Source organism: Sceloporus undulatus, chromosome 4 (assembly GCF_019175285.1).
Source record: "Sceloporus undulatus isolate JIND9_A2432 ecotype Alabama chromosome 4, SceUnd_v1.1, whole genome shotgun sequence".
Taxonomy (NCBI): Eukaryota; Metazoa; Chordata; class Lepidosauria; order Squamata; family Phrynosomatidae; genus Sceloporus; species Sceloporus undulatus.
In genome coordinates, this window is record NC_056525.1 from 250,098,216 (window position 1) to 250,123,781 (window position 25,566).

The 25,566-nt window shown below is 51.3% G+C and overlaps 2 protein-coding genes across 3 annotated transcripts in view; one reads left to right on the forward strand and one right to left on the reverse strand.

Annotated features, from left to right (window-relative positions):
• Nucleotides 1-1,046: 1,046 nt before the first annotated feature.
• The window catches only part of BOP1 (BOP1 ribosomal biogenesis factor), a 102,085-nt gene continuing 77,565 nt past the window's right edge, over nt 1,047-25,566 (reverse strand). For both annotated transcript variants that reach the window (XM_042465560.1, XM_042465562.1), the window contains 13 exons: nt 11,670-11,824; nt 10,038-10,155; nt 9,773-9,874; nt 8,430-8,642; nt 7,791-7,952; nt 5,712-5,792; nt 4,987-5,056; nt 4,611-4,743; nt 3,713-3,893; nt 3,212-3,500; nt 2,649-2,733; nt 1,523-1,630; nt 1,047-1,378 (listed from right to left, as the gene is read on the reverse strand). In XM_042465560.1, the coding sequence (XP_042321494.1) occupies nt 1,225-1,378; nt 1,523-1,630; nt 2,649-2,733; nt 3,212-3,500; nt 3,713-3,893; nt 4,611-4,743; nt 4,987-5,056; nt 5,712-5,792; nt 7,791-7,952; nt 8,430-8,642; nt 9,773-9,874; nt 10,038-10,155; nt 11,670-11,824 (1,851 nt within the window). In that variant the 3' untranslated portion in view covers nt 1,047-1,224. The remainder of the gene's footprint in view (nt 1,379-1,522; nt 1,631-2,648; nt 2,734-3,211; nt 3,501-3,712; nt 3,894-4,610; nt 4,744-4,986; nt 5,057-5,711; nt 5,793-7,790; nt 7,953-8,429; nt 8,643-9,772; nt 9,875-10,037; nt 10,156-11,669; nt 11,825-25,566) is intronic.
• The window catches only part of SCX (scleraxis bHLH transcription factor), an 18,190-nt gene continuing 12,676 nt past the window's right edge, over nt 20,053-25,566 (forward strand). Inside the window, exon 1 of the mRNA XM_042465589.1 lies at nt 20,053-20,900. Within this exon, the coding sequence (XP_042321523.1) occupies nt 20,367-20,900 (534 nt within the window). The 5' untranslated portion in view covers nt 20,053-20,366. The remainder of the gene's footprint in view (nt 20,901-25,566) is intronic.

A 25,566-nucleotide genomic window follows, 5' to 3' on the forward strand; every position in this document is an offset into this window, starting at 1 on the left:
CTACCCATCAGTTGGGCACAGCAGGGCTGGCCTCAAGGGAACACAGTTGCATCAGCACAAGTGCTCCTGCAATGGTTGAAGGAGAGGAGGCGCATGGAGAGACCCGGCTCGGAGAAGAGGCTGTCCCCCGCTGGTTCTGCCCCACTCTCTGGGGCAGGAAGGCAAGTGAAATGGTGGAGGGGGTTGAATGGAGACAAGAGGCAGGAGGGCATCACCGGTGCAAAATCCAGCTCTGGCTCCCACACTATACTACTGCTTGACAAATGCTCACGTGCTTTGGATGCACTTGCTCTCCTGTGACAATTTTTCTGGCACCGACTGGATCAGTGCACTGAACAATAAGGCCAGACTCCCAGAACACTGTTGGGCTGCAGATGTAGGATATTTAGAATTTGTCTTCTAATTAATTTTAAAGGGCTTTAACTCTACAGATCCGGACCCCCGGCGAAAACGGAAATCTGCAGATATTCAAGAAGAGTTTATTCCTGTTTCACCGGCACCTTTGGCTGGCATCTTCAGAGAATGCTGGCATGGAAGATGGCACGGAGTATCTCTGAAGATGCCAGCCACAGATGCTGGTCAGGAATAAAATTTTCTAGAACACAGCCTCAGATCCCAAAAAACCTGAACTTCACATTGTTTCTAAAGTAACTTTTTAAAATGTATTTTTATCTATGTCTTCAATTGGAAATAACCTGTAAGCCCCTTTGAGTTCCAGTACTGGCAAAAAGGTAGCGTATGAATGAATAAAATGATAACGGCAATCGTAATGCTAATAATGGGCAGTGTCACCATGAAATGAAAGGGGGGTGATGTGGTGAGATGCAACAGGATTTCAGAGGAGTCCCTACCACTTGCAAATGCGGAGATGGACACAAACCTCAGCATGAGAAACTTTCTAGCTGAAGCCCCCTCCCCAGAGAAAGAGGTGGGCTCTCAAGAGCTGAGTCCCCCTCCCCAGTCAGTCGCAAAGAGCAGGAGAACTGGTTTATCTGCACAGCTATCATTGTAACGCCTTCAGCCCCAGGAAGAAAGGACTCTGCATGGACAAAAAGACCTCACATTTAATTACAAAACCAGTTCTGCAGAGTCTGCTGAGCTCCCTGGCCAAAGGCTCCGGCCCTCTCTTTTCCTCTGAAGAGTGAGAGGTCTGGGCCAAGGCAAAGGCCCCAGCTGCCCTTCTGCTCTTCAGGAGACCCCCGAGGTGGCTGGGAGGGGAGGGGGCTACGTGAAGAGGCGGATGGTGGCGTCGGCCCCCGCGGAGAAGAGCCAGGGCTGGCTGGGGTGGAAGAGGACGTCGAGGACCCCCAGGTCGTGGGTCAGCGTGTGGCCCTTCAGCACCTTCACAGGCACAATGAGGGGGTTCTGAAGCAGGTCACTGCGGAGGGGAAAAGAGGGGGAGAAATGAGCTCCAGGCGTGTCCTCAACTCTCCCGAGGTCAGGAGAATGGGCACCACTCTTTCACCCCACATCCCACTCCTTAGTGACAGGAGGAGAAGTAACTCCCAAGCCCCTTACTCACTTGTAGACCATTCCGTGGCAAACAATGACGCTGCCGTCGTCGGAGCCTGAGGCGAAGAGTGGGTAGTGCGAGTGGAAAGCCACAGCTCTCAGCGCTGCCTTGTGGTGCCTGGTAGGAAGGGAAGGAGGGAGGGCACTTGTGAGAAATTGTTGCCCTCTGGCCCTGGATGCCAGCTTCCTCCAACTCCCACCTCCACAGCCCTCAGTGTGAGACAGATTCACTCTTCTAAGCAAGGCCATGTGGGAGTGGGGTTCACAGCCCCTTCTTCCCAGCAAGGAGGGTTTGGGGCAAATCTGTAGCTGTTCCAGAATAGGGACTGGCAGGCGGGAGGGGATGGAAAGCCCCCAGCAAGGAAAGTCAGGCCCTGTCCAGCTGCCCCAGCAGAGGCTCCTCAGTTACTCTTCCCAAATTTTCCTCCTGGCTGGGAGCACCTCTAAAGAGAAACATGGCTCCTAAAAGGTCTGCAGCTCTCAAAGAGATCCAATCGCTAGACGGTGGGGAGACTCCAGCCAACTGAGCTGTGCCAGACCCAGGGTCATTCACACATAGAGGTCGGAATGAAAGTGGGATCCTCCTTCATGGAGGGGGTAAAACAAACAAACAACAAACAAGCTTCATTTATATACCACTTCATACCTCCTAAGCAGTGTCTAAGCGGTTTACAACTGTAAGCTAATTTGCCCCCAACAATCTGGGTACTCATTTTAGCCACCTCCTCGGAAGGATGCAAGCCTGAGTCAAGCTTGACCCCTTTTGCTGGTCTTGAACTCACAACCTTATGGTTCTGAGTGAGTGGCTGCAGTACAGGTATTTAACCACTGTGCCACCACCCTCACCCACTCCAAGGCCATGCCAGCCTCTATGGAGGAAAACCAAGGGCTGGGCCAGTTCTGTTTCTGTTTTGTTTCAGCTGACATCCTGCAGCTGGGCTGATTCTGCTGTGACACAGAAGCAGGTGAAAGGCAGGGTGAAGCAGGTGAAGCAGCAGCTGAAGGACAGGAAGACCTCCTCAGGTGCCTAGTGATGCCAGGAAGCAGCACTGATCTCTGCCAGTCTCCTTGGGTCAGGTGTATTGAGGTGATCATGCCTCCAGCAAGTAAAGGTGAAGCGCTTCCCTTCTACTCACCTCAAAACACGATAGGGCTTTGTGGAGAGGTCCAGGTCAAACCAGGCGAGCTTGCTGTCATAGCTGCCACAGATCAAGTTGTCACCTGAAATTGGGGACGACAAGGGATGGAAACAGCCATCAGCTAGGGCTTCTCTTGGAAAGGCCTCAAACCTTGTGGCTAAGAGCATGGCACAAACAGGCTGCAGCTCTAGTCCAGCCACACTTGCTGTGTGGCATAGGGAGGGCAGGGGAGTGACACTGGGTGAGTCTCCCATACCGAGGACCACCACCCTCAGTTCCTGGGCTTCCCTTCCCAGTAAGGATCTGTTGACACCAGCCATGCCACCAAGGAAGAGGGCCACTTCACCTCAGCTGCTCAATCCCTGAAAAAGGCCCACAAAAGTACCAAAGAAGTCTTTCTTAGCTGAATTTCACTGGGCTAAGCTGAGCAATGGACCCCTTTCTCAAACACCCAGAGCCTCTCAGTCTCTCCTGTATGTCCCATTCCAGCAAGTATCTCCAGACCCTTCTCCTACAGTGCTGCCCTGCCCTGCCCAAGCTTGCCTGTGCATGTTGCTCACCTCCTGGGTGGACAGCAATGCTGGAGACCCACTTGCAGTTGGTAAGGAGCTTCTTGGTCAGCTCCTGCTTGAGGAGGTTGTAGACGCGGATGAAGCGCTGTGTGGCCACAAAGAAGAAGGGCCGCAGCGGGTGGAAGAGGACACACTGCACCTGGCCTTTGCTCCGGCGGAAGGGTGCTTGGCTCCACCGCTTGCTGGCCTGGTGGATCAGGACCTGCAGGTGGCTGTTGTCGGAGACCACCGTGGCAAAGTAGTCTCCCTTCCCGTGCCACGTCACCTGCTTCAGGGGCTGGGAGAGGACAGAGAGAAGGAGGGTAGTCCGTGAGCACAAGGGTTGTTGCTGCCTGGTTTCAGGGACAGCAGAGGAGGCTATGGGATTTACGGGTGGAGGAGGACGGTCAGGCCCACGCCACCCTCTCCTGCTGGAAGCAGTGTGCCAATGCATACCCAGGCACCCCTGCCATGAGGCCACCCACCCATCCTCCCCTCCCATGCCAGTACCTTCCCATGCCTGACGATGAGCCGCACGCCCCAGGTGCGGTCCTCTCCGTCTGCTTCCTCCCACTTGACTGGCTGCGGACGCTCCTCCTCAGGGGGCATGTAGTTTTCCAGGAGCTGGTCGGTGGCCCCGTACAGCAGCTTGTCCCCAAGGCCAGGGTTCACCAGCAGCACCAACTGCTCTCTGCGAGGGGAAGGAAGAGGAAACACACCTCAGCCCGGAGGGAGGGAAGGAGGGTGCTGCCCTCAGGGGTGCCCAGGGCAGAAGAAGGCTTTTCTCTCTATGCCCCAATAAAACTGTGAGACAGTGGCTAGACAGGTAGATACCAAATGGAAACTCAGAAGGCCTCATGAGGACAACAGCCCTTTTAACACTGCTTCCAGCCTCCTCCTCCTGGGGCCCTCTTCAAACATTCAGGGGCAGAAGGCCTCTGAACAGGGAACTCCATCAGACACGGACAAAGTGTTCTCTCTCAGTCCTCAATGGTCATTCATGTGCTCAGTGGTCAGTGGTCACGGGCAAGTGTTGTCTGTATGGTGTGCCCTCCCTCTCCTGACAATCTGTTTCACTGGAGGACCTGAAGGAGTGCTAGGATAGTAAGTAGAACGAAAGGTTTCTCCCTACCACCTTTCCCCAAAATGTTTGTCTTCCCATTACACCAAAATCCTGACTTTTCCTGTTTAGTCACTGTCTCTTGAGAACCAGATCGGTGTGATTTCAATGCTTTCCTCTTACAGGCCCTGAAGGGCCCTGACTTTAAGGATGCCCATTCTTGCCCCTTGCTGGATGCCCCCTGGAAGGCAGTCTTTGCCAGGTCCCTTGGGGATTTGACTTCCCTGGATAATGTGAGACCACTAGCAAATGTATTCAAGTCTTTGCCCGCCCCAATGCCCCACTCACACGGCGATGGCAACCAAGCAGACGGTGGGGTTGGGGTTCCAAGCCACGCTCTTCACGCAGCTTTGCACGGGGAGGGTCTTCATGCACCGTGCTGTGCAGACCTCCCAGAATTTCACGGTGCCATCATCAGAACCTGCACAAGAGTCACGGGTGAGTTGGGCCCAGAAAAGTCTTGGCCTCCAATTGGCACAGGTGCCTCCCGTGCTTCCTCCATAATGGATCCCTCCCTTCCTTGTGCCTTTTGCAAGCTTCCAGATGTAGCATCACAGGCCAGGAATGAGGGCAGAGGGCAAGGCTGGGGTGGGAGGCACAACCCTGCAACCCTGTGCCACAGGGTCAGGGATTCAACAGAATCTCATGCCAGTGTTGAGCTCACCTGATGCCAACCACTGTCCACTGGGGGAGACACTGAGGCAGCGCACGATGCTGGTATGGCCACGGTAGACCTGGGGAGAGGAGAGCATGAGTGATGCATGTGTCAAGGTAGGGAGATATCTGGGAGGGTCTTTTGTGGCTGTACCCCAACAATGGAGAGGGAACAGAGGAACTGCTAATGGAGGAAGAAAAGAGGGTGTGTTCCCAGATAGACCACAGCATCCATTTCCTTCCCTTCACAATGAAGACCTGCTCCTTGGTCCTCCTCTGCATTGCCTTCCCTCTCTACTCATTCCAGACCTGTAAGGAGCAGCATCAGCATTTTCTGGGCTGTGGGTGGGTGGGTGAGAAGTTTTGGGCAGAGCACAAGGGAAAATAGCCTCCTCTGTGCCCCATCCAAAGGGTGATATCTGTGCACATAAGCCACACTAACACACATGTGATCCACCCAGAGGATTCTTCCCTGGGTCTGTTGCCAGGTACTCTTAGGGCCCCGTCTCCCCCTCCTACGAAGGCTAAGATGCCACTGTAACCCCTCACCTTGCCCCCTCAATCAAAACAACCCATGCCAAACCACCCCCATCCATGCTGAAGCCAAAGTTACTCTACCAATCCAGCCCGCTTTCTGCCCCAGTTAGAAATGTTCCCACAGCAGAAATGGCAGGGGAAGAGAGCGAGCAGAGATGGAAGCTGACCCACTCTCCTGACATCCACTGGAAGACTTACCAAGGCCTGGACTGTGGGGAACGGCTGCAGATCTCGTGGCTTGGGCAGCTTGGGGATCAAATCCTCAGGATCCACACTGACCTGAATAGAGTAAGAATCCATAAGCAAGCAAGCATGCTGCCCAGGCAAATGGCTCCCGCCTCACCATCCAGAATAAGTAGGTGGGTTGTGGGGAGAAGCTGAGGTCACCAAATGTCACACGCAAAAACAATGATGGATGGGACGCTGCCATCCTTCTGGGCTTCACTATACTGAAGAAGGCAGGCACCAACTGCAGCATCTGGTAGCCTGGCAGCACACAAAATGGTTGCCAGGCCAGGGGGAGGACATGATGGGTTGCCATCAGACCACAGGTCTCTGAGTTCAGCAAAAAAAGTGTTAACTCCTGGCCATGTTTTGATGGATCTCTTTCAGTTTTTGCAAGGTGCCTTGCTAGGAGTCCCAGGACTGGGAAAGAACAATAGAATCATAGAAGTGGGGGGTATAAATAAACTTCCATAGAACTGTGCAGCAACCTTGAGCCCTGAATGAAACTACGTGTGAAAGGGATCTAGGAGTCCAAGTAGACCACAAGTTGAACATGAGTCAACAGTGCGATGCGGCAGCTAACAAGGCCAATGCGATTTTAGGCTGCATCAATAGAAGTATAGTGTTTAGATCAAGAGAAGTAGTAGTGCCACTCTATTCTGCTCTGGTCAGGTCCCACCTGGAATACTGTGTCCAGTTCTAGGCACAAACAATTCAAAAAGGACACTGAGAAACCGGAGCGCATCCAAAGGCGGGCGACTAAAATGGTGAAGGGTCTGTAAATGATGCCCTATGAGGTACGACTTAGGGAGCTGGGGATGTTTAGCCTGGAGAAGAGAAGGTTAAGAGGTGATATGATAGCCCTGTTTAAATATTTGAAAGGATGTCATATTGAGGAGAGAGCAAGCTTGTTTTCTGCTGTTCCAGAGACTAGGACCCGGAGCAATGGATGCCAAGCTACAGGAAAAGAGATTCCACCTCAACATTAGGAGGAACTTCTTGACAGTAAGTGCTGTTCGACAGTGGAATACACTCCCTCGGAGTGTAGTGGAGTCTCCTTCCTTGGAGGTCTTTAAACAGAGGCTGGATGGCCATCTGTCGGGGATGCTTTGATTTGGATTTCCTGCATGGCAGGGGGTTGGACTGGATCGCCCTTGTAGTCTCTTCCAACTCTACGATTCTATGATTCTATGAGTCAACAGTGTGACGCAGCAGCTAACAAGGCCAATGCGATTTTAGGCTGCATCAATAAAAGTATAGTGTCTAGATCAAGGGAAGTAATAGTGCCACTGTGTTCTGCTTTGGTCAGGCCCCACCTGGAATACTGTGTCCAGTTCTGGGCACCACAATTCAAAAAGGACGTTGAGAAAATGGAGCCATGTGTCCAAAGGAGAGCAACTAAAATGGTCTGGAAACCATGAAGCCCTAGGAAGAAGGACTTAGGGATCTGGGGATGTTTAGCCTGGAGAAGAGAAGGTTAAGAGGTGATATGATAACCCTGTTTAAGTATTTGAAGGGATGTCATATTGAGGAGGGAGCAAGCTTGTTTTCTGCTGCTCCAGAGAACAGGACCCGGAACAATGGATGCAAGCTACAGGAAAAGAGATTCCACCTCAACATTAGGAGGAACTTCCTGACAGTAAGGGCTGTTCAACAGTGGAACACACTTCCTCGGAGTGTAGTGGAGTCTCCTTCCTTAGAGGTCTTTAAGCAGAGGCTGGATGGCCATCTGTCGGGGATGCTTTGATTTAGCTTTCCTGCATGGCAGAAAGGGGTTGGACTGGATGGCCCTTGCAGTCTCTTCCAACTTTATGATTCTATGATTGACCTTTCCCCACAGCAGGGTTGCTGCCTTTGTCATTCCCACCCCTCAGGAGGTGTTGCCAGACATTAAAGCAGGACTGTCCGGTGGGTCACTTTCCAACAGCTCCCAAGTGAGTCACTACAGGATGTCAGACGTACATGTGCAGGAGGCAGGCAGGGCGTAAAGGCTGGGTTCTGCCCACCCGTCCCTGCCCAGACTCCCCCCTCCACTGGCATGCAGCTGCCTACCCGCATCTTCCTCTGGCGTGGGCACAGGTAAAGGTCGAGGCAGCGCTCAAAGCGCTCGTGGATGAAGTGAGGGAAGGCCGGTACCCGGCGGAGCTGCTCATAGCGCTGGGGCAGGAAGCTCAGCTTGCGCTCCGAGGGCTCCTGCTGCTCCCAGGCCAGTTTCTGGAAGGAAAGAAAGAGAGAGGCTGAGAGAGCAATATGGACAATCTCTGAAGGCCACCTTCCTTCATTTCTGACGAGAGAGAGGGAAAGATAAAATTGCCTAAGGCAACCAGTGGCCTTGCTGGCCATCCTGATGGGAAGCAGAGACTCTCCGGGGTTCTTGCTGGATGGATTGAAAAGACCTTTCTGAGACCCCCAGTGCTGGAGGTGGCCCTTGGTTTTGCCAGGGATCCAATTCAGGACTGTCTGCATCAGAGCTGGGGAATGTTTAACCATTCAGGTATTGTCTGATTCTCATCATCCCTGTTCCCCAACCCCCTGGTTCCACCACTACGCTACACTCCCCTCCAACGCCCAGACCTACCTCCCCAATCCATCAGTGACAACTGTCTCCCTCCTTCCCTCCCTGCCAATCCCCCCATCCCTTGCCCCAAATCCCAGCTTCTCCTCAGCCAGCCTGGCCTCAGACGCACTCACCTCTTCCTCCGTGGGAAGATACTCAGGCGGTGGGTTGTAGGACTCCTCATGGCCTGGCAGAGGGAGCTTGGGGGCTGGCACATGCATCTTGTGGCGGCCCAGAATGGAGTTGGGGTCCTCCTGAGCCCAAAGGTCATAGAAGGCTGGCGTCTCCTCCTTGGGCTTCCGTGGTTTGATCCAGCCCATCTTGATGGCATGGACCAAGCGAGAGACCTGCGGGGGGTGAGAGGGGAGACCCCAAAGACATCAAGCAGCTTCCTTTCCCTCCTGCATGGTCTTCCTTTACCGTCCCTGCAAAGACCTTCATGGGGAAGCAGCCAAGACAGAGCTGCACCTTTAATTGTTCTCCAAAGTGGGCAGTTATTCCTTGCCTGTTTCCCAAAGGGAAAGCAGAGTCCAAGCCTTTCTGCAGGTCAAGAATCCAGTCCCTGTGCTCTGGCTCAGAGGCTGAAGTGCAACAGCCACCACCACCACCACAACAACAACAACAGACTTTCCTCTTCCCCATGTCATCCAGCCAGCCAGGTCTTCTCTGCTGTGGCGCCTGTTTGTGGGGCTTCCTCTCTGGAGTCCTGGCTGGTGCTGGTTTCCTTCCACTGCCCAACAAAAGCTTGGCTTAAAAAATTAAATTAAACTGAATTAAAGCCTCGGAAGCCAAACTGATTTCTTCCAAATGGTTCATATATATGCTTTCAAACTTGTAAAAGCATTTAACCTGTTTTTAACTTGTAAATTCCGTTAGGAAGTTTCTAGTGCAGAGAGCCAGTGTGGTGTAGTAGTTTCAATGTTGGACTGAGACTGGGAGATGAGAGTTCAAATGAGAGTCCACCCAGCCATGGAAACCCAAATGGCGAGCTTGGGCAAGTCAGGATCTCTCAACTTCAGAGGAAGCCAATGGCAAGTCTCCCCTGAACAGTCGAGGCCACAGCCATGTCAGTCTGGGTCAGTGTGCAAAAGGGTCTTACAGCACCTTTATGACTAACTGAAAGAAAGAATGCCAAGGAAACACCTAGAAGAGGCAGTTTGATGCAGTGGCTTGAGTGCTGGCCTAGGACTCCATTAGGTAAGGGTTCAAATCTCTCCTCAGCCATGGAAATCCACTGAGTGACCTGGGGTAGGCCACACTCTCTAAGCCTCAGAGGAAAGCAATGATAGCAAAACCCCATGATGTGGTTACCGTAAGTTGAAATCAACTCCAAAGCATGAAACAACAATACATTTAGTCTGCTTAAATTATTTCCATTGGTTTAAATTCTGTATTGTTTTAAACTGCTGAAAAGACTTTCATCTCCCACTCAAAGGTCAAACAAAAACCACCCTCCCACTGCCTGCCTCCCTCTTACCTTCTCCTTCTCAATGAGAGAAGGGATGAAACTTCGCTTGTCCGCTGGGCGATTGGTCACAGGATGGATCATCACCTGGCTGCTGAAGAAATCCACTGAGGGCTGCAAAGGTGGAGGTGGAAAGAAAGGTGGGGATCAAGGGGGTCTGGCTTAGAGGAGGTGGCTGCTGGAGAGCTCTTGCCTCTTCCTCCTCCTCCTCCAGCCCACAGGAGAGCCAAAGACCCCAAAGGAGGCCAGGCTGGCATGGTGCAGACCCTCTCCTCACCTCATAAGGATTGAAATTCACATCGCCAAACTGCCCTTGCTGGAGACGGTTCACCAGCTCCACCTGTTCATCGGTCAGCTTCACATCCACCCCGGTCTTCTTGTCATTGACTGTTCTCCTGTTTTGTGGGGGGTAAAGTGTGGCGGAAAAGGATGGGTTACTGTCGTGGGCTGCCCTACCAGCAGGGCACAACCACCAGTCATCTCCTGGCATCGAGCTGAGGCCAGCCTGATTGGGAACAGATGGCAAGCTCTCTGCCCTATGGTAGCAACATCTTGTCCCATCCACACTGTCCCATCCCAGCCCTTCACTGGCAATGGCTGTAGAAGCATCACTGAAATTGACCAGAGATGCCTCCACGCCACTATCATGCATCCTACTCTTCATACAACATGCAGCCAAAGAGGGCCTCCTCTAAACCAGGGGTAGACAGATTGTAGTTCTCCAAATGCACAGAACTCTAACTACTATCAGCCCCAGACATCAGGGTTTGGCATGACAGGAGGGATTCAGGCAATGCCCGAAAGACCAAAATTGGGCTGTCCCAGCTCCAGTCCCAACAGGGGTTTCTGCTTGCCCTGTGACCTCCAAGGCAGACCAAGCTCACCCCTCGGTTGTGCATGCAGGGACCCCTGGGTCTTAGCAAGGAACACAGACATCCCGCAAGTCCCCAGATACATGCATGTGCAAGTGTGTTTCAGAGTTCTTAGCCCTGGAAGAAGCTTCTTCACCAGAGCTTTTCCCAAACAAGAAGACCTCAAAGCCACACACTGTTGCATTTCTAAAGCCTTTTCAGCTCAGGAAGAGAAATCATGGAGAAAGTCTCTTTTTTGTCATAGGCCACTGTAGCCAACAAGGCCTAAGCTTCACACTGGGCTAAGCACCCTGCCTGGTTCAGAGAGGGTTGGGACTTATCTGTGAGTAAGATTAAGAACATGTACCAGTCAGTGGCATCGTGATTTTGGATTTATTTTCCCAGTTTGGCTGAAATGATTGTATTCTATAACTTATACCTTCTGTCTGTGCCTGGAGGACAAGTTGGTCCTTCGTGTAGTGATAGCCTTTTGCTGCAGAATTCTTTCAGTTAGAATAAAGTTGTCCTTTAAAGCACTCTGCCTCTTTGCACTCCTTTTTAAGTGCCTTAGCTTGGCTAGTTCTTCCCTAAATTGGCCAAGGAAAATCCACTGGAATTCCCAGCAACATCCCAATGTGCTGCGAAGGCCTAACAAGTTTATCATTGGGTGGGGGCAGCAAGGTTTGTTTTTAGGGAAAAGGTGGTCTCTCAAGGAGTCCCATGTAGCTCAGCAGGAGCCACAGAGAACCTTCACAGAGGCCTAATGAGAAGAGACTCTTGCGGCATCTTTAAGAAGCAGCTGTGGCCTGCGCTGCAGAAAAGCTTGAGCCAAATAAAACTCATTAGCCATTAAGGTTTCTCTTTGTGGTTTCCACTGAAACAGACTAGCACAGCTGCCTCTCTTTTCCCCCTGGAGACAAGGTGAGGAAAGCTGAACATATAGGAAGCACTGTGGCCTTTATTTAGTTGCTTCCCATTCTCCTTGGCTGCAGAGACATGAATGGGGGGAGAGCTCTTGTCTTCATAGCCCACCACCCACCCTGCCCTGAGATCCTCACCAGTATTCAGGGTTCTCCATCTTCTCCAAGAACTTGTCCAGTTCATCCTTGGTGCGGATGGGCTTGTAAATCTTCTTGCCGTCCAGGTCGTAGCCAATGTGGGGGAAATCCTGGTACCATTCCATGGGAATGTTGCCCACCGTGTTGCGAATGTCCTGGAGGAAAGAGAAAGAAGGCTGAGGACACAGGACTATGATGGAGGAGGCAAGTCCCTCCTCTGCACAACATTTATGGACAGGATGAACCCCAAAAAGCACTTCTGAAGACAAAGGGCATTCCCCCCTCCCAAGCATTCTCCTTCCACATCTTCCTGGAGTTAATTATGTAGCAATGTTACTTGGTTAGCTGTGTTTGCTTACAGCCAAATAATGCAGTAAGAGCCAGCAGGGTTTAGTGGATTGAAGGCTGGACTGGGAGTCCACAAGACTGAGGTTTGAATCCCTGCTCAGCTACGGATCAATCCCTGCTCAAACCCACTTGGAATGAATGAAACCAGCCTTAGAAGAAGTCAACGCTAAACTTCCTCTGAAGACATTTGCCAAGAAAAACTCTGCAAGAGGCAGAATAGTGTAGTGGTTTGAATGCTGGACCAGGACTCCTCTGGGAGACCAGGATTTGAGTCTCCTCTGAGCTATGGACAGCTGCTGGGTGGCCTTGGGCAAGTCCAAGGAAGGCAAAGGCAAACCCACTTTGAATGAATCTTGCCAAGAAAGCCCCATGATAGGTTCAGCTTAGGATCATCATAAGCCGGACTTGAAGGCACACAACAGCAACAACAAATAACGAGGTACTCTTGGCAATTAGAGAGAACCAGAATCGCATAGTGGTTTGAGTGTTGGACTATGGTTCTGGAGAGCAGGGTTTGAATCCTGTCTCATCCAAACCCAGTGGCTCCCTTGGCCTCAGAGGACAGCAAAGGCAAATTCCCTTTGGAGAAAACGGCCAAGAAAATCCCATGATGCCTTAGAGCTGTCATAAGTCAGAAACTACTTGTAGACAGACAACACATACTGGGCCATTAGAGGTATCAGTGAAATGTCAAAAGCATCAGTCAAGCATCAAATGGCAAAGCAGAAGAACATTCCAAGTAGCAAAGATGCTGATCAATAAAATTAAATGCAAATACTAGAAGATTAAAAGTTTTGGAGATATTTTAAACAAGACGGAAGACTAAAAGGTCTTTGCTTACTATCCAAATGATCACAGAGTAGGTACCAGTCAAGCCTCGCTCAGGAAGTCATTCCACCCCCCCCAAAAGACCTCTCTCTCCTATTGTGCTCTTGCAGAATCCCCTCCCCGCTCACTTTACAGGTCACTCAAACACCCATGATGAACTAAGGCTGGGCAGTTCATCCCTACTTTGGTCCCTGGTCATCTTGTCTCCATCCCCAAAATAGGCCAGGATGGAATGATATAAAGGCCCAAAGCTAAGATTCTGTAAAGAAAGGGGCACTGCAAGCCTGTGTTTCATCTGTCTGCAATCCCAACCCTTGTTTTCCTGCACCCACAAAAGCTGGAGCGTGTCCAGAGGAGGGCAACCAAAATGGCGAAAGGTCTGGAAACCACCAACACCTCTGAGAAGCATCTTAGTCTGGGGAAGAGAAGGTTAAGAGGGGACATCATGACCATGTTTTAATATTGGAAGGGATGCCATATTGAAGATGGAGCAAGCTTGTTTTCTGCTGCTCCAAATAATAGGGCACAATGGAGCAACAGATCCAAACAGGCAAAGAGATTCCACGTAAACATTAGGAAGTACTTCCTGACAATGAAAGCTGTTGGGCCATGCAATGCGCCACCTGGAAGGGTGTTGGTTGGATGAGACCTGGGGGTCTCATCCAACTCTATGGTTTTGTGAACAGAAGCCATTGGGAAAGAAGGGAAGGCGGGTGCCAGGCTGCTCCTATTTTCTCCAAACCAACAGCAAGAGCAGGAGCTGGGCAAGCAGAACAGGGCAAGTGAGCAGGCTTGCCTTGGTGCCAACCACCCCCTTCTGATTGCCCTGGATCAGTGGTTCCCAAACTTTGATCCTCCAGATGTTTTGGACTGCAGTTCCCAGAATTCCTGACTGTTGCCCAAGCTGTCTGGGACATCTGAGAACTGAAGTTCAAAACATCTAGAAAATCAAAGTTTAGGATCCCCTGCCCTAGATGGACAAGGGGACAGCATGGAAACCATGCCTTATGAGGAAAAGCTTAGGAAGCTGGGTATGTTTAGCCTGGAGAAGAGATGGTTAAGGGATGATACGATAGCCCTATTTAAGTATTTGAAGGGATGTCATGTTGAGGATGGAGAAAGCTTAATTTTTGCAGTTCCAGAGACTAGATAGAACATGGAGCAATGGATGCAAATTACAGGAAAAGAGATTCCATCTAAACACTAAGAAGAACTTCCTGACAGTAAGAGCTGTTCGACAGTCGAACACACTCCTTCCTTGGAGATTTTGGTGGACCTCCTTCTTTGGAGGTCTTTAAACAGAGGCTGGATGGCCATCTGTTGGGTATGCTTTGATTGAGAGTTCCTGCATGGCAGAATGAGGTTGGATTGGATGGCCCTTGGGGTCTCTTCCAATTCTATTATTCTATGAGCATGGTGCAGATGTCACCCTGCCCACAATGGTCCAAACTCCTGTGGAGGAGCTCCTCTGCCTGCTTCCAGCACTGCTCCTGCTCCTTCCTCTGGAATCCATCAAGGGCAGCTCCATCTGGGAAACCGGGCAGAAGGCCTGCTTTGGGGCGGGTGGGAAGTCAGTGGTGGCACATACAATGGATCCATGATTAGAAGTGCAGCCCAGAGCTGAACGCTGCAAGCCAGTGGCTCATTAACGGCAGAGCCGGGGATTTATGGGTGCCCTTCAGAAACTTGTTAAAGCACAGACAGGGGCTGGGAAGGGTGGTCAGCAGTGCCGGGGGCTGTGTGCGTGCCTGCATGCGTGCCTGCATGTGTTCCAGGGCCCGTCCAGGCGAAGGAGGGTGCCTCACATTTTCCAGTCCTCCCAAAGCTGGCTGGCTGGCAACTGCCTGCCTCTTGCTTGGCCAGCTTTGCCTCTACCACAGCTCAGTGGTCGCAGGAGCGATGCATGGCTGGACGGGGAGGACTGTGGCCGAGGGGACTAGCGAGAGGATAAAAGCCACCTCCACCTGGTTTCTCGGTGGGGTGGAGGGCAGAAGTTGCCACTGCTGGAAACACACCAAGGTAGCCCACAGGACTCAGAATGCAGGTGCTCCTGAGTTTTGGTTTCACATAGAGGTGAGGATATGCCCACATCTTGGCTTAACCCTCTGACCACCACCACCCCACTTGTGGGCTCCTCAGGCTGAATAACCATCCAGACACAAACCTTACTGGGCAAATCAGGTAAACAGATTCATGTTTTGGTCAAACCTCACCTGGAATAATACTGTGTCCAGTTCTGGGCCCCACAATTCAAAAAGGATGTTGAAAAGCTGGAGCGTGTCCAGAGGAGGGTGACCAAAATGGAGAAGGGCCTGGAAACTATAAAGCCCTATGAGGAGAGACTTAGAGGGCTGGGTATGTTTAGGCCAGAGACAAGGAGATTAAAAGGAGACATGATAGCCCTGTTTAAGTATCTGAAGGGATGTCACATTGAGGAGGGAGTAAGCTTGTTTTCTGCTGCTCCAGAGAATAAGACACAATGGAGCAATGGATGCAAGCTACAGGAAAAGAGATGCCATCTTAACATTAGGAAGAACTTCCTGACAATAGGAGCTGTCTAACTCCCTTTGAGAATGGTGGGGTCTCCTCCTTTCGAGGTTTTCAAACAGACACTGGATGGATTGGCCGTCTTTCCCACTGGGTGTTTTGATTGTGAATTCCTGCATGGCAGAATGGGGTTGGACTGGATGGCCCTTGAGGTCTCTTCCAACTCTAGGATTCTACATTGCACGATGCAGATCTTTTTATGAACAAGGTGGGATTCTCCTTGGCTCCAACTGGTGTTTTCCACCTATAACTATCAGGACAGCTTGGAGAAAGACCAAAGAAAGTCCCCCTTCCTTTCCTCCAGCCTCCCCCCCCCCAAATGTCCAACACAGCAGAACACTGCAGGCCTGTCTGGTAGGGAGGTGTGAATGTGACCCCTTCCCTGACACACTCACCACCCCGTCACCTCTGCCAGGTTGCCGCCATCTGTTCCCCATAAACACGTGGAAAGCACAAGTGGTTCCTGGGGAGGATGGGGAGGGAGTGGATGGTTCGGATCCCCCAGAAGGGGCATCCCTCCTCCTGGCCCTCCTCCAGCCCATCCATCATGGCATCACTCCTGGTCTCCCCCACAACCCCTCCAAGGCTCCTGCCTGCCTGCCTGCCAGGAATTTCCCAGCCAGGAAAAGATGGCTGAGCCTGGGGAGGAAGGAAAAGCAGGAGGATGGCAGGGACAGCCAACTGAGTAATGAGCAAGGCATCCCTTTTTCCTCTCCCCCCCAGGGCTGGGGGGGGGGGGGGACCCAACCAACCTGGGAGGGGAACCTTTGCTGGTGCTTCCCTCCTTTGTTTGGGGATGCCCATTGTGATGGGGAGAAATTAGCCCCGCCTCATCACCAGAAAGAGAATCCTGACCCCAGCACCAGGTACCTATTTGTTTGCTTCTAAGTTTCGGCCGTGATGCCACCTCACTCCCATGGCAATCTTTGCTGTTTGCCTGTGTGCCTTTGGCATGAAGGAGCTGGGCAGCTCCCATGTGAGACTGGAGAGGGGAATAAAATGGGGAAACTGTGGCTGGACTCCTCTACATGTGACTGTGAGGGAAAAGAGGAGGTTCTGGACCTAGAAGGGAGCACCCCCAGAACCTCAGCTGTCTTTTACTCATTCTGGCTCTGCAGGAGAAAGATGACCGGGGTCAGGCATACATGACACTCTGGCATGGTCTCAATGGTGGACTGAGCAGGATCCAGCGCTTGCCCCCTCCATGTGCCTGGCCTACAGGTGTCCAGGATGCAGCTTCCTTCCTTCCTTCTCTTCCTTCCTTTCTTCCTTCCTTCCTTTCTTTCCTTCTTCCTTCTGGGTGCACCTTCCTTCCTTCCGGATACACCTTCCTTCCTTCCTTCCTTCCCTTTGCAGGTATTGCATTTGGAGCCTCTTTCTCCTCCCTTTGAAGGTGGGTCTCAGCCCATGCCAATGGCAAGAGGGGATTTGGCAGACCTGACACAGGAGCCAGCGAGCCAGGCCAAGGCTAGAGGTTCAGCCCACCATGCAGCCCATGCCAGGAGAGGCCTTCTTTCCCTTCCCCTCCTGCTTCCCAGTTGCCTCCTGTGCATTTAATACCCCACCCTGAGTAAGAAAAAGGGGCAGCCGCCTTCTTCTTTGCCTCCACATCCCCCCAGCCCAATCATCCCCCCCCCCCAGGAGCTGCCGTCACTCAGCCACACGTCTGGAAGTTGCTCTTGGAACGGCAGAGGCATTCCTCCTCAGTGTACATTCCTGGCAGTCAGAAGGATTCTTTTCCCAGTAGCACTTTCTTGAAAATAGCTGGTCCACGTGGAGAGCAGAGGAAGCGAGAGAGAGAGAGAAGGGGGGGGGGGAAGGGGGTCTGAAGGAAAGCTGGGAGCCCAGGGGGAAGGAAGAGGGGTGGCATGGGGGCAGAGATGGGGGAAAGAGCTGCCCCTTCCTTTCTCCCAGGGCAAACTGACTGGGAACTTCTCCAGGGTGACATGTGTCTCTTTATCTACTTTATCACAGGACCAGTGTGTATGTGTGTGGGGGGGTGCGCACGCGCAAGGGGATAACAATAGAGGCAACCTGTCCCCTGACCCCAGCCCTTTCCAAAAGTCACCTGGGGCAAAGCTCACTAACCCCAAATGACACTGACCAGAACGGAGACTGCAGTCAAGAAATCTGAAAAAGACTAGGAATGGGAAGGGCAGCTATGAAAGAACTAGGAAAGACCCTGAAGAGTAAAGATATACAACTGAGCACTAAAGTCAGAATCGTTCAGGTCGCTGTATTCCTCATTGCTATGTACAGATGCGAGGGCTGGTCAATGAAGAAAGTGAATAAAAATAAAATCAGTGCATTCGAGATGTGGTGCTGGAGAAGAGTGTTGAGCATACTGCAGAGGCCAAAAAGACATTATCTATCTATCTATCTATCTATCTATCTATCTACACCAGGGGTAGGCAACCTGCGGGCCGGATCCAGCCCAGCGAGGCCTTGAGACCAGCCCCAGCCCGGTCCTGCCGCCGATTGCCACCGGGGCCTTTGGGGGGCAATTGTCTGTAGAAGGCTCAGAAACATGCATTTATATTAACATTTTTGTAAAAAATCAGCAAATTTTTTCACGTGTCCTCCATCCTTTTTATAAAAAGTGTCCTCCATTTGAAAATTTTGTCCTACATTTGTCCTGGTTTATTTATATATTTAATTTTTTTTATTTTTAAATTATTTATTTTTTTGCTTCGGCCACCCAGTTGTCTGAGGTACAGCGACCCGGCCCCCGGCTCAAAAAGGTTGCCTACCCCTGATCTACACATACATACATACATGGGTCCTTGGACAGATCAAACCAGAGATCTCCCTGGAAGCCAAGATGATCAGATTGAGGGTGTCGTACTTTGGCCGCATCATGAGAAGGCACAGATCACTGGAAAAGACAATAATGCTAGGAAAGGTAGAAGGAGGAGGGGAAGACCACATGCCAGATGGATGGAGTCAACCAGGGGAACATGGTCATGGTCTTGCAGGGACTGAAGAGAGAAGTTAAGGACAGGGGTATTTGAGGGTGTCTCATCCACAAGGTCACCGTGAGTCGAAGTTGACTGAAGGGCAGCTAAAAAAACCAAAAAGCAGAAGGATGTGGGAAGAACCACCCTGTCCCTGCTTCCCCGGAAAACATAAAAGACTATTTTAAAACTTAATGAGTGTGTGCTTTGTGAAAGCGTTACATTTCTAGACCTCTGATTTGTTGTGGCACAAAAAATAAGGTCCATGGCTGTGAACGGCTCCGAATGTGGCGGCGCCTGCCTCACCTGACCTCCCTTCCCTGACATCTCTTGGCTAATGGCACACCCAAGCGCCACGGGGGGGGGGGGGGTCCATCCATCATGGTTGCCTGTGCATGCCACCTGCTTCCTGCTCTTGTGTCTACTGCCTTCAGATTTACTACTGGGACCCAAAGAAACTAACAGCAGGACCACAAAAGTGTGGCAGCCCACAAAGAGGGAAGACATGGGCAACCTCCCCTACAAGACAGAGGCACAAATGGACTGGTCCTTCTGTTCTGAACTGCCTGGGAAGGGACATCACCATTCGACGCAAGAAACTGCTCTGGGGGTTGTTGCTGAACTCCCACTTCCACCAGTCCCTACTGCCAATGGTGAGGAGTGCTGGGGGCTGCAGTCCAATACCCTCTGGAGAGCAACACAATTCCCCCTCTGCTCTAAAGCCTCTCCATCTACAACCACATACATACACCCAGCTTCTGAGAATGCCACAGAACTGGCCTTCACTGCCCCAAAATATGCCAGAGAGATGGAAGCAAGCCAAATGGGTTTCTCTCCTGGGCCAGGGTGGGCCAGCCCCCCCCCCCCATTCCTTTGGGGAACTGAGGGTGTCAAAAAGAAAAACAGCGGCATCCACTGAAGCCACCCCTCCTTCAGAGGGGTATTCCTGACTCTGGCTTGAGCGTTCAGGGAATGATGAGGAGGGGGAGCAAATAGCAACCATTAACGTGTGCCACTCAGTTCTGAGGGCTCTGAAGAGGCATCTGGAGAAGACCAGCAGCTGTTCCTTTCTCCGGAGCAGGAGTTCTCCATGCATGGCTTTGTGAGGGTTAATCCTTCCTGCTGGGCCCCATTAGCAGCAGCAGCAGCAGAAGCAACAGTGGCAGGATCAATTTGGTGATGCTTGATGGGATTCCAGGGAATGGGAAGGAAGGCGAGTGTTCCTTCTTCAGGAGCGACTCCAGGCTATGGCAGGGGAAGGGAGCATGGGTCGGTGGGTGGGTGGAAAACCTAGGGCCACTCCAGCTCCATCCACGCTGCCCTCTCCCCTGGCACAGCCTTGGCTTTCCTAGGCAGGGGAGGCTTCTGAGCAGCCCAACGCCTTGGGATAGTGAAAGGAGAGCAGCTACAGTGTTCCCCTTCCAGGAACGTCATGGCAGACAAGCCAGGATGTGTTGTGCCTGCTGACCCCACATGCCCAACAGGTGAAATCCACATGGGAGAGATTATCATTGCAGCCTCTGGACCCACAGCTCCCCAGCGGTAATGGTCAGCATGTGTGCCTCCTCCTTCATTGTGAGCTGAAAGAGAGGAATGCTCAGGTAGGCGTGAAGCTGCTGCAAGCCAGAGGAGGGGCCAGACTGACTAGTCGCCGCTCACTATAAAACTCTTCCTCGTTCTGCTCCTGCTGCACTCCAAGGGGAGCCCTAAGAAGCACAGACACACATGTGCAAGGCGGAAACACAAGCTGGGACTTACAGGCAACCAGACTTAACTTCTTTCCTTCCCTGCCAAGACAGCCGGCCAGCTAGCCAACCATCCAAAGGGGACCCAGTTCTGGATGCAGACTAAGCAGCCTCTGGGGAAGGTGAATTGAAGGCATAAAGGCGAGACGGGGAGATTCAGCACAGGAGCCACTGGGAACGTGTGTGGGAAGCAACCACAGGATGAGTGGTTGGAGCTGAGGGTCCCCAGGCCACAAGGAGCGTGCCGCGCTGCTCCCCTCACCTGCCGCACAGCCATGTCGTTCGCCATGCTGCGCTCGCCCCCCAGCCGGTTCCTCTACCCCGAGATCAGCATGTTGTCGGAGGACGAGGAGAACGGCAGTGAGAGTTCAGGTTCGGATGAGAAGCTGTACCACATGGACGACGGTGGGTATGGTCTCAAAAGCGGCCAGCGCAGGTCCGGCTCCAAGAAGATAAACCGGATCAACCGGGAGCCCCGCCAGCGCCACACGGCCAACGCGCGGGAAAGGGACCGTACCAACAGTGTCAACACAGCCTTCACTGCCCTGCGGACTCTCATCCCCACTGAGCCAGCTGACCGGAAGCTCTCCAAAATCGAGACCCTCCGCCTGGCCTCCAGCTACATCTCCCACCTGGGCAACGTCCTCCTGGTAGGAGAGGCTTGCGGGGATGGACAACCGTGCCATACCACGCCAGCCTTTTTCCACCACAGCAGTAGTGTTGGCAGCAGCAGCCCACCTGCGCGGGAAAGTGAGAACTCACAGCCTAAACAGATCTGCACTTTCTGCCTCAGCAACCAGAGGAAGATGGTGAGTACAGGACAGACCCCTCATCTCCAGCCGGTAGTTGTGTGGGGAGAAATGGAAAACCGTAAAAACCTTCTCAATAAATGCTAGTAAAGTAACTAAAAATGAAGCCCTGCCAAAACAGTCGGACCTCTGTATCTGTAGACTTGTCATCTGTGGATCTGAGCATCCATGGATGGCAATCCCTGTTGTCCCAAATGGCGGCATGTGCATATGGCCACAGTAGCAAGCGTGTGCACATCATGCCGCCATTAAGAACAATGGGACCTCTTTTCTTGTATCTGTGGGGAGGGGGATCCAGAACACATCTCCAGCGGATATGTACTATAACTGGCCCCCATTATTCGTTTTATACTGACCCATTATTAACTATATTTATATGTCCAAAAAATGGGAGCCTAGATGGCTACCAATTCTATACCTCTGTGGTGTGACAACACTTGAAGGACTATGTCACACCACACTAGACCACACTGAGAAAAAAGGAGGAAACTGGGAAAGGAGCAGAAAGAGCTACCTAAATAATGAAGGGTCCAGAGCAGTTCCCTCACAAGGAGGATGAGGAGGAAGGAAAGGTTATAATTTTGGGTTATTGTTATTTTTTTTAAGCTTAGAAAAATGGAGAGTAAGTGGAGAGGTGCAAGAGGTGTGTAAAAGAAGACATGGAGAAGAAGCATTTCTCCCTGATCATACTAGAACTTTTTTGGAGGGTGGGGGTTGTCATCCAATGAAGCTGCACAGCAAGAGATGGAGGACAGACAAAAGGAACACCAACTTCTCACAGAGCACACTGTTAAAACTATGGAATTTGGGCTCACAAGATGCAGCTGTGGCCACCAACTTGGACAGTGGTTTTGGAAGGGGAACTGGACAAATTAATGGGAGATGACACTATCAATCGCATGAGGCCCTGATACCATTTGGTACTGCTTCTGAAGAAGTGGGTTTATATTAGCAGAAGTGCGTGCAAAAATAAAAACCAGTTAGTCTTAAATGTGCTACCACATTCTTTTTCCCTTCCTTTCTTTTTATGCTGCAAGAGACGAACATGGGTACTTTGGAAACTACCTCAACGGCTACTAGTTGTTGTGGCCATGCACTGCCTCCTGCTCTGAAAGCAGAATCTCCCCAAATTCTAGTTCTTTTGCAAGAGAACTTGGCCGAGACCACTATGTCCCATTGACCACCAAGGAAAAGGAGAGTCAGAACTAGTGAGGAATGCTTCCTCCAAGCCAGGACCCATCTTTCTTCTTAAGTCCTAGAAGGAATTAAAGAGCTTCTGTAAGGTGGCCAAAGACACAGCCCTGTGATCTGTAGACTGACCAGAGAAATAAGGAACGGAGACTGGGGCAGAGAAGTGGGGGAGAAAGCAAAGAGACATGGCAAACAGTGAAGAAGCTGCAGGCTGGGGGACCAGACGGGGGAAACCAGAAGTGTTAGTTAAGCAAAATTTATGCACATGCTGAAGTGGAGTCTACCATTTCTGCAACACCTCATAGCCAGAGGATTCATGCCTTGCACACAGCAGACCGAGGCAGAAAGGCAATGGCTTCTCCAAGGTACCCCTACTCGGATTCACAAACAAGCAGGTTACCAGGACCCAGCTCCAGATTCCTACACTGGACCCTGTGTTGTTTGCCCAGACACACGGGTGCAAGATGATCCCATCCAAAGAATGAATGGGGCGGGTGGGTGGGATGGAATACAAAGGGAGACAGAAAATGAGAGTGAGCAAAAGAGAGGTTTCCCCAGTCTATCCTACATCAGTTCAGCCCATCAGCCTAAAGACTATAACCTCTTCAATCCGGGGAGGTTTTGGGGTGCAGAACAGTCAGCTGCAACTGGCTCACTGAACCCCAAGAAGGAAGGCAAGAGACTGCCTGTCCCCTCCACTGTTTCCCATACTGACCAGTTAAGCCCAGTTCCAGCAGAAAGCAGACAGGAGAATCTACTGGAAGGCCTCTGGGTGATCTGACGGAGGCTCAAATCTACAAAAGCTCCTGTTACCAACCTCTTTCTTTCACTTAGTCTTAAAGGTGCTGCAAGATCCCTTTGCGTTATCTATTTCCCCCCTAGGAAAATAAAAGCGTCAAGGTGGTGGAGCTAATTCTAAGTGGGTTGACTGATAATGAGAGAAGCATGCTGTTTGCCATTTGCCCACCCAGGAATGTGTGTTCACGCATTCCCATCAAAACCAGTGGCTAAGTGGAGGTGGTTGCCCACTGTGCAGCAGCCACTGATCTGACAAGAATGGGAGGAAAAGCTTTTCCCACACAAATATGCTGCGAAAATCAAGGAAGCTTAGAGGGGAAAAGTACCCTTGTTTGCAGTGTGTGTGTGTGTGTGTGTGTGTGTGTGTGAGAGAGAGAGAGAGAGAGAGAGAGAGAGAGAGCTCCAGCAGTTCAGGTAGGAACCAAACCCCTAAGTGGAGCCTCTGCTCACAGGGACACTATGGACCATCTTTCTGAATTGCTATCAGACGATTCTTGTGATAGAAAGTAGCAAAGGGTGCCCACCCCTTGCCTTAAGCCTCTTCTCCGGCCAATGACTGGGAAGAGACCCCCCCCCACCCATCTTGGGGCACAGCCATGGGAGGACTTTTATCCAGTTCTATGCCCCACTCTTTTTCCTAGGGGTTCCTACCCCAAATTTTTCTCCTCATACTTTGCATCTTTCTGTCCACAGAGAGAAATGTACATTAGAATCATAAAATCCTAGAGATGGAAGAGACCCCAAAAACAGCCATCTAGTTCAACCCCATTCTGCCATGCAGGAACTCTCTGTCAAAGCATCCCCGACAGATGGCCATCCAGCCTCTGTTTAAAGACCCCCAAAGAAGGAGACTCCACCACCCTCTAAGGCACCATAGTCCACTGTCCAACAGCTCTTACTGTCAGGAAGTTCCTCCTAATGTTGAGGTGGAATCTCTTTCTCTGTAGCTTACATCCATTGTTCCTGGTCCTGTTCTCTGGAGCAACAGAAAAAAAGCTTGCTGCATCCTCAATATGACACCTTTCAAATATGATGATGCTCTCTAAAGGAAAAGTAGCTTTGCCAATGTCTTCTGTTGGCTTTCCAAGTGAGATAACGGATAACGGTCTCTCTCCTCCTGAATGGGATGCCTTGGTCACCAGGGGGTCATTCCAGCCCAGCTCTTGTTGACCTTTTAGGTCTGAAGGTCAAGACCTTTCTCAGCTTTGAAGTAGAATGGGTCGCTGGCAACTGTTAGGAGAGTAGGAAGGGACTTCTTAACAGCAGAAAAAAGACAACAAAGCTGGAACGGGAGGGTGGTCTGGCCCTCTCAAAATTCTACAGCCCCCAGAACAAACTCCATCAGCAGGCCATGGACACCAGCCTCTCTTAGTAAGTGAGCTTAGAAGGATCAACTAATTCATTCAGCAGAATGGGACAAGGATACTGCAAATACACTACCCATATTTTAGCCCAAAGAGAAAGTATTCCAGTGCAGGATATTATTTTGGGGGGTCTAAAAGGGAACAGGAATTCAATTATTATGGCAACAAATAACTTGGGACCTAGGAGAGAACCGACATCTCAAGCAAATTCTTTAGGCACAACACTCTTTCAGAAGATTGCTTTTATTTACGCATGTGATTTACATCCCACCTTTCTCCCCAAACTGAGATTCAAGATGGTTCACCTTTAACTAAAAAGGGCACAGAGAAAAGCACAACTTGTTTGGATATCGACAAAGAAACTGCGACACTAAAACACATCTGTATTAAAAGCTACCGGAAAATACAACAGAAGAGAAAACAATGCCGCAAAGTACAGAGCCCACCTGTCAAAAGCCCCTTCCTGAGCAGCCAGGCAAATAGTGCTAAAAGGTCCATAGGGGTAGAAAGAGCTTTTGCTTTCTGCTGGGGAAGGACAGCCAGTCCAGCTCCCCATCAAAGGCAACTGCAACTCCAAAATTAAAGCTGCCCTTTGGAAACTCATGGTTAAATATTTTACCAGTTATTTGGACTGGGTTTTGAGCTTCTGGAAAGCAGATCCTTTTTGTTCGGAAACCTTGGAGAGGGGGAAAAGGAAGGCTCCTCCGACAAAATTCCCCGCTTGCCCTAGCAGCAGAATGAGTATCAGAAAAGATGGCATGTCCACACCCAGAACGGTCAGCGGGCCACTCTGGCCACTGAGTGCAGCCGAATGGACAGCAAAGTCCCACCAAAAGGACCTGGAGAGGATGGAGTATTGAACCTTGTGCCCCTCTTTGTAGTTGTATCTCTGGCTCTTCTCTTATGAATTCTGGTTTGAGCAGAAAGGGAGGTACTGAATTTAGTCTCAGGCAAGCTGTGTCCTGAACTACAGTTGGCCTTCCATATCTATGGATTCTTTATCTGCGCATTCAGCCATCCATGGCTTGAACATAGTGTGTGTGTATATATATATATATATACACACACACACACACAGTGGGGCCTCCGCATACACGGACTTTTTATAAGCGGCTTTGAGCGTATGCGCTCAAGCCGCTGGGCGCGCGCGGGGCACAAGGGCCGGCGCGTCCCATTCAGTTGAATGGGCGCACGCCCCCGTTGCGCCCCGCGCACCTCCGCACCGCCGTGCACGAGCCCCATTGTTTACAATGGGGCTCGAGCATAGGCGGAAATCGCCATACGCGGCGGGATCCGGAACGGATCCCCCGCGT